This window comes from Vigna angularis, chromosome 9 (genome assembly GCF_016808095.1).
Source record: "Vigna angularis cultivar LongXiaoDou No.4 chromosome 9, ASM1680809v1, whole genome shotgun sequence".
Classification (NCBI taxonomy): Eukaryota; Viridiplantae; Streptophyta; class Magnoliopsida; order Fabales; family Fabaceae; genus Vigna; species Vigna angularis.
Genome location: NC_068978.1, coordinates 30204738 through 30212433, shown reverse-complemented (window position 1 = coordinate 30212433; position 7696 = coordinate 30204738). Strand labels below are relative to the sequence as shown.

Here is a 7696-nt window from a genome sequence, read left to right as displayed (position 1 = left end):
ATGTTAAAAAATATAAAAAAACAATTAATACATAATAAATACTGTCTGTTATTTGTTAAATAACGTTAGTAAAAATGACTAAATTAATAAAAATTAAAATCAAATTAAATAAAAAATATTAAAACTAAATTGAATAAAAAATAAAATCAATATTTAATATTGGAACTGAATATTCTTTAAAATGTTAAGAAATGAAATAAACTTTAATAAAATTTTCACAAGATTTTTTTTTGTATTTTTCCATCATAATAAAAATATGTACATAAACTAATTAAAAATTAAGAGATGATAAGATATAAATAAGTAAAATAGTAAGTAATACTTTCTGAAATTTTAATCCTTTCCCTTCTTTTATGTTTCTCTTTTAATTGAAATTTTGCTATATTCTTAACATATATGAAAAGATTTAAGAATGTGTTATATATTTACACTGAAACTGTTACACATATATATTAAAGTCGATTTTTCAAAAGAAACCCGTTAACTCTCTTTTCTTACATCTATGGAAAGTTTCTTAAATTTAAAAAGTATAAATTACATACAAATAATTTTCTTAAATATGACATTTGAAAAAAATAATAATTTAAAGCTATATAAGTCGGTGTATGTGAGATATTATCCTTTTGAAAAAGAAAGAGAAAAATAAAGATAGGTTGGTCAATGTGTTCATGTTTCTTCTCTCTTCAAACTTCAAAACAGAAACTAGAGCAAGCTGGCTAACCTTTGGTCAACCAATGAATGAAAAACGACAACTTTCAGCAAACTTTCTTTATTACTTCTTTCATCTTCATTGATATCCGTGTGAGAGAAGCCAAAGAAAACTACTAACTCATGTGGATGTCAACCTTTTCTTCTGGTTTTTCGTGAAAACTTCAACCTTCTCGAACGTGTACGGAACCAAGCCATGCCCTTCTGTGTTCTTTCCCTGTGAGGATTCCAAAATTTAATTACTCAACTTCAATTGCAACCATTTTGCTCTTTCTTCACTTGGTTTTTCCTTCTGAATCCTGTTTGTTTGTCTTAGCCGATTCTGGTTCATTTTGCATGTGCTGTGTACCTGACAAGTTGTTTTTTTGTGTCAATGTTTTTTTTTTCTTCTCTGTTGGTTAATGTTTTTTCTCTCTCGGGTTGCTTGAAGTTTGAAAATTTTTGCAATTCTAGTATGCAGATGCATCTGGGGTATCCTTATTCACTGCATAGTTGTGCTTTGCTGCTTTATAGGTTGTAATGGTATCATGGGGATTTGTTCTTGACAGTCATTGATTTTGGTGATTTGTTGAATGATAGCAAGTTGATCAGAGACCGTGCTTAAGAATCATAGGTAAGTGTTTATGCTATTAACTGCTTTTACTTTTCACTACATACTTGTGTTTTCCTTCTTTCTAGGTGGTAATGGTATCATGGGGACTTAATCTTGAAAATCAATTTTTTTTTGTGGTTTGTTGCATTGATAACAGGTTAAGCAGAGACTGTTCATGAGAATCATAGCTCATTGTTTATGCTAAGAAGTGCTTTTTCTATTTCACTACTTTGTTGTGTTTTTCTTCTTTCTAGATGGTAATGGTGTGAAGGGGATTTATCCCAGACAATAAATTTTGTGATTTGTTGAATTGATAGCAGATTAATCAGAGACTGTGAATAACAATCCTAGCTAATTGTTGATGCTGTGAATTGCTTTTTCTATTCACTACTTTCTTGTGTTTTTCTTCTTTGTAGATGGTAATGGTGTCAAGGAGGTTGATTCTTGACAATAATTTTGTTGTGAATTGTTGAATTTTGATATCACGTTAATCAGAGACTGGCATAAGAAGCATAGATAATTGTTTATGCTGTGAAGTGCTTTTGATATTCACTACTTTGTTGTGTTTTTCTACTTTGTAGATGGTAATGGTATCAAGGGGGTTTATTCCTGACAAATTTTGTGAACTGTTGAATTGATAACAGGTTGAACAGAGATTGTGCATGATAAATAAGCATAGCTGATTGATTATGCAATGAAGTGCTTTCACTATTTCAGAGATAAATCTAGAAACAGTAGGCAAAGGTCAGCACCTGAACTGAAGGAGAAAGAGAAAATGGACTTTTCAGGAGCTGAGAGGGTCACCAAGTCTTCAAGCTCATCTGCTTCACCCCGCGGTATACCAGAACTGTATGAGGAAAAGGGTCAGAATTTGAGGGTCTTCTCCCTCTCAGAGCTCAAGCGTGCAACAAGTGATTTCAACAGGCTTTTTAAGATAGGAGAAGGTGGATTTGGAAGTGTGTTTAAAGGTTCAATCCAGCCTGCTGATGGGAATGGAAATTCTGTTGTAGTTGCTATCAAAAGGCTTAACAAGGATGCATTACAGGTATGAGACTCAACAATTTCCTTGGGATGTAATTGATCAAAGACTTCTGCATACAAACTCTTATGTTTATGGTTCAAAGCATTTAGAGTCCAATTGTCACCATTTCCAATGTTTGTGTCTGTGTTAGTGTCAATGTCCCATGCTGTCTCATACATGTGTCTATGTCTGATATGTGTTGGACATATGCGTGTCCGAGCTTCATATCATTTATAATCCTCAGCCTTAATGGATCAGAATTTTTGTCTCGCCCAATAGATTAAGTTATATCATCCGCTACACTGTCTATCTACTATTTTAACATTTGTAAAAGTAGGGAGATTGGCTGGTGGGAAGATACTAATTTCCTCTGTTAAGTTTTCTGAAAACTAACTGGTAGTACCTCATTACATTAGTCTATGTTAATGTACTTATAAATGAGTTAAGTTCAAAAAGACATCAATAGATGTCTATGCATTTATAGTTGCTTCTTTCATCCTTGGACCTTAGTTCAAGATGAGATAGTGAGTGTTGGAAATAATCTTCTTTTTAGTGGCAAAGATCTCTCACTTATGAGTTGTATATTTACTGCTAATTAATGGGATTTCTCACAAAAAATTAATAAGATGCTTTTCCTGATATATTTGAAGCCATATTTTTTTACTCAAATTTATTGGAATTGAACTTAATGTTCAGTATGTTAAGGTATAATTTACATATAGAGACATTGTACTGTAATGTAACTCCATAAATGGATTTCTGCTTGTATGGTATAAATTATTTATGATACTTCTTAATCAAAAAACCCTATATCATCCTTACTTTAAAGTACAGAGGAATTATTTTGATGGATCTTCTACTCTAACGTGCTAATTATATATAATAGACAAGATTTCTTTCTTGCTAAGGTCCTGAAATATCAATTATGTTCTAAAAATTTGTCATTTATGCATGCTGAAATTTGTTAGTAATTGAATAATTGGATATGGTGATATGAGGATATCCCTTTTGACTATTTTTCCTTCTTTCATGTAGGGCCATAAGCAATGGTTGACTGAAGTTCAGTTTCTTGGTGTTGTGGAACACCCAAATCTTGTCAAGCTTATTGGATACTGTGCTTTGGACGACGAACGAGGCATCCAGAGACTACTCGTGTATGAATACATGCCGAACAAAAGCTTAGAGTTTCATCTTTTCAATAAAGCTTTTAATCCTCTTCCTTGGAAAACTAGACTTGAAATAGCACTTGGAGCAGCTCAAGGGTTAACTTATCTTCATGAAGAATTAGAAATTCAGGTTAGAGTTTAAGAAATATGTTTATACATTATTCCTGCTCTCCCTTAGAGATATATATATGATCATTCATTGCACAGCTTAAGCTTTTAAGGGAGTTTCTCCTTAATGAGAGGAATAAGATAAACATAAAAAGAAACAAATAAAATTTGATGATTTTCTAGAAAAATTCTTTTGAGGAAGTGACATCTTTAGCATACTCTTTTGAACTCAATCTCTACTATTCCCTATAAATTAAAAAAATTGTCTGTCCCACTTCTTACATATTTAATCGCTCTTATGATTTGGTCCTTTTCTTGAAGTGTATGTAAACTATCCATATTAATTGGAACTACCCTTTTAGGAAAGGGATCAGCAGCTATTGCATAATTTGTCCACATGATTATATCAGTATAGCTATAGTAAAATATGTAATACATAACTTTATACCACAAATTAACAGTGGCAACTCAATGGAGTAATACCATAATCTTGGATTTCACATTATTAATTACCATTTTGCCTATCATTGAATTGCTTTTCTCTGTTTGATATAGCTTTTAATTTGAATTTATATCTCCTGAACTTTTCTTCCTCTGCTTTTAACAATTTGTATGCAAATTCTTTAGGTGATATATCGAGATTTTAAATCTTCAAATATATTACTGGATGGAGATTTTAAGCCAAGGCTTTCTGATTTTGGACTTGCCAGGGAAGGGCCAGTAGCTGGTGATACTCATGTTTCAACAGCTGTAAGTGCCATGCTATATTCAGCAGAGTTATCACATTGCATGCATTTTTCTGCATAGATTCTGAACTTAATTGTACTATTCGTAAACGTGACTTACCAAATATTTAACAACAAAAGTCTTGTCCTACCTCATGAAATCAGCTACATGGATTGCATGACTTCATTGAACTTGATTATTCACCCCAAGATGCCTCTAAATTTTTTCTTGTGGCCTTTCTAACTGATGCTGCCAATGGCCATCTTTGCATGTGTCTAAACTACTTCAGTGACTTTTCTCTCATTCTTCCTTTATCAATGTTAGTCATGTTAAGAATTCAAGTATGAGTTAAAAGTCTGGAATAGAAATGAAAACGTTGAGTAGTATATAAGAAAAACAAGGCCTACAAACATTAAACATTAAACCTTCAACAGTGATTTCAGAGCTGATGGTTTGTCTTGGTGTTCAGTCTAAGCCGAGATAAGTATGTCCAATTGTGGTAAAGACCAATCTGTAGTTAGGGTTAGTGAGTGTGTTGAGATAATTGCATGGACAACCCATAGTTCAGATTTGGTCAATCTCCTCAATCTATTCCAGTATGGAAACAAATCCAACAAAAACCATTATCTTCTTTATATAATCAATGTCAAAGTTATGTATGATTATAATGAGGCTATGCAAACATTTTTTCATGTTAGGTGATGGGGACGTATGGTTATGCTGCTCCAGATTACATTGAGACAGGTCATCTCACAGCCAAGAGTGATGTGTGGAGTTTTGGAGTGGTTTTATATGAAATGCTTACTGGCAGGCGTTCAATGGAAAGAAACAGGCCTAAATCAGAGAAGAAACTGCTGGAGTGGGTGAAGCAATACCCTCCTGACAGCAAGAAGTTTGACACAATAATGGATCAGCGACTTCAAGGAGAGTATTCCAAGAATGGAGCAAGAAAACTCGCAAAACTCGCCGATCATTGCCTGCGTAAGAGCGCGAAAGATCGGCCAACGATGAGTCAGGTGGTGGAGAGACTGCAGCAGATAATGGAAGACACTGATGAGGCAGATGACAGAAGTGTTGAGGTATCAGAAAATGGTCAGGCTGAGGCTGAAGTGAAGGGAAATCAATTAAGGTCTTCAGAGTTGTGGAAAAAGAGGATGGAACATCTTGCAAAACTTGGTGAAAGTGTGGAGAGTGCTGGCAGAAAAAGATTTATGATCCTTCAGAGAGCCAATGTGTCCTCATAGTTTCATATGTTAGAAGTCTCACATCGACTAAAGATAAAGATAAGGTCAAATTGTAATATTGTCATAATTATAAACAAGGTTCATTTTGGGAGATATTGTCATATGTGTTTAAATGCTCCCAAGCCAATCTTTATGTGATATGTTATCAACCCTTTTTCTCAAAGTGAAGCATGTGATTATTTATGTTGCATATTAAAATGGCTTAGGATTTGAGATTGGAACTTCAAGTTCAAAAATAGAATGTGTCATTGTATACAAGTCTCTTTTTGTATCAAGTAGAAAGGTGAGAATTCTTAGGATGTTGCTAAACTTTTAGGTTTAATGATATTGTAACAAAAGGGATAACAAAAGAGACCAACTCAGTCTAACATTAGCTTGTCCTGTTATGGTAAAAAGAGTTAGGAATCTTACACTCAAGAAATATAAAAAATAAAGGAAAATGATATATCATTATAATACAAAATATTAAAATTAGAAGGAAGAAAAGAATTTAAAGTTCAAATAAAACTAGGATGAAAGACTAAATTGGAAATCTTTTATTAACTTTTTCGTAATTACAAGTTACAAATGATATAGTGAAGTATAATGCATCAGAAGAAATTTTAGACTTCCAAATCAGTAAGATTATATATCATAATGACATGTTAATTATAATTTATATACCTCACTATAAAGTAACAAAAATTAATTATAATTTAAGATTTATGTGATTGGAAGAAATTTTAGACTTCCAAATCAATAAGATTATATATCGAATCTTATAATGACATGTTATAATTTATATATCTTTTTAAAGTAACAAAAATTAATTATAATTTAAGAGTAACACTTTAGAAAATAGTGTAAGTGTGTTTTAAATAATGGAACTTGATTATTTATAATATTTAAAAGTTTAAAGTATAAATAGAATTTATATAAATAATTTTTATTATCTAAATCTATACCATCTTTTCAGATTTTTATTTTTAGAACCATGTATCTTTTTGCTAAGAATTCTGGTTCCCTTTTCATCTGTATAAAGATTAAAGATCATATAAGTGATTTTTGAAGCCAAGATTCTCTACTTTAATCAATTAATTTTTATAAAAATGTGAGTTGATTTATATTACTTTTTTTAGTTTGTGCATTTTTTTCATACATACGAGCTACTTAAAAAAAAACTCGATTTAATTATCAAACCATTCAATTCAATTCCAAATACAAATCAATTAGATTTAACAAATATCATTTTCAATTAACATATCTAACTTTTACACATTAAAACAACTAATTTCCTTTACCTAGATCAATAATTAAAAAATCTCTAAAACACTCTTTAATGTACAGTAGCTCAAACGATCCTATAAACAACGAAAATATAATCATAACATATAATTAAAATAACTCATCAACAAAGACTAACATGAAGAATACAAACTCTGCATGCGAACTAAAAATGGGCCACAGGTAAAAAAATAACCAATAAACCAAAAAAAACTAAAAAACTAACTTATCTTATTGAAAAAATTGTTTGTTTGATTATGATGAACTTACCACCAAAAGAAATGCTACGTTTCTAATATTAAAAAGAAGGAACGAATTAAAAGATATTTTAGAAAGAAAAAAGAGATAATTCTGAAGTAAAATTTCTAAAATTAAAATATATTTTAAAATAATAAAATTTATTTATAAAATTCTATTTATACTTATATGAACCTAATAAAATTTAATTAAGATATTGTTTTGGTAAGGTATTTTAAATTCTCAGTACAAATAAATTATTTTTTAAAATTTTTCATCCAAACACATTATTAAGTCTAACAATTTCTTGCATTACTTATTCATTTTATTTTTCTAGATCAAACATATCATATAGACGCGTATGCTTTCATGTAGTTCGACAAACCCAAGAATCAAAATTTTAAGTTTTCCTTTACATTTTATATTCTACTAATATCAACTTCTTTTATCATGTGAATAACTAAAAAAAAGCTGTAAATATTATTTTTGAAATAAATATCACAAATTAGTATTTTGTATACATATTAATTCAATTCATGATTGAATAACTATCTTTGAATGTAGCTCATCATCACACTACCACGAAGCATATAAAATTTTGTTGATAGTAATAAAAAATCACTTTTTTATT

The 7696-nt window shown here is 30.5% G+C and overlaps 1 protein-coding gene across 4 annotated transcripts; it reads left to right on the top strand.

Moving 5' to 3' along the window:
• The first annotated feature begins 656 nt into the window (after positions 1-656).
• Positions 657-5786, top strand: LOC108346273 (probable serine/threonine-protein kinase PBL19). Of its 4 annotated transcripts, none has more exons than XM_052868753.1 (6): positions 657-889; positions 1222-1321; positions 1945-2345; positions 3357-3617; positions 4223-4345; positions 5020-5786. In XM_052868753.1, exons 3-6 carry the CDS (start codon positions 1995-1997, stop codon positions 5563-5565), a joined length of 1281 nt encoding a protein of 426 aa, XP_052724713.1. In that variant the 5' UTR covers positions 657-889; positions 1222-1321; positions 1945-1994; the 3' UTR covers positions 5566-5786. The 4 variants fall into 4 exon arrangements, with proteins under 4 accessions (XP_052724713.1, XP_017440793.1, XP_017440795.1 ...); XM_017585304.2 differs by having other exon boundaries at positions 657-927; XM_017585306.2 differs by having other exon boundaries at positions 657-927; positions 1162-1321.
• The last annotated feature ends 1910 nt before the right edge of the window (positions 5787-7696 follow it).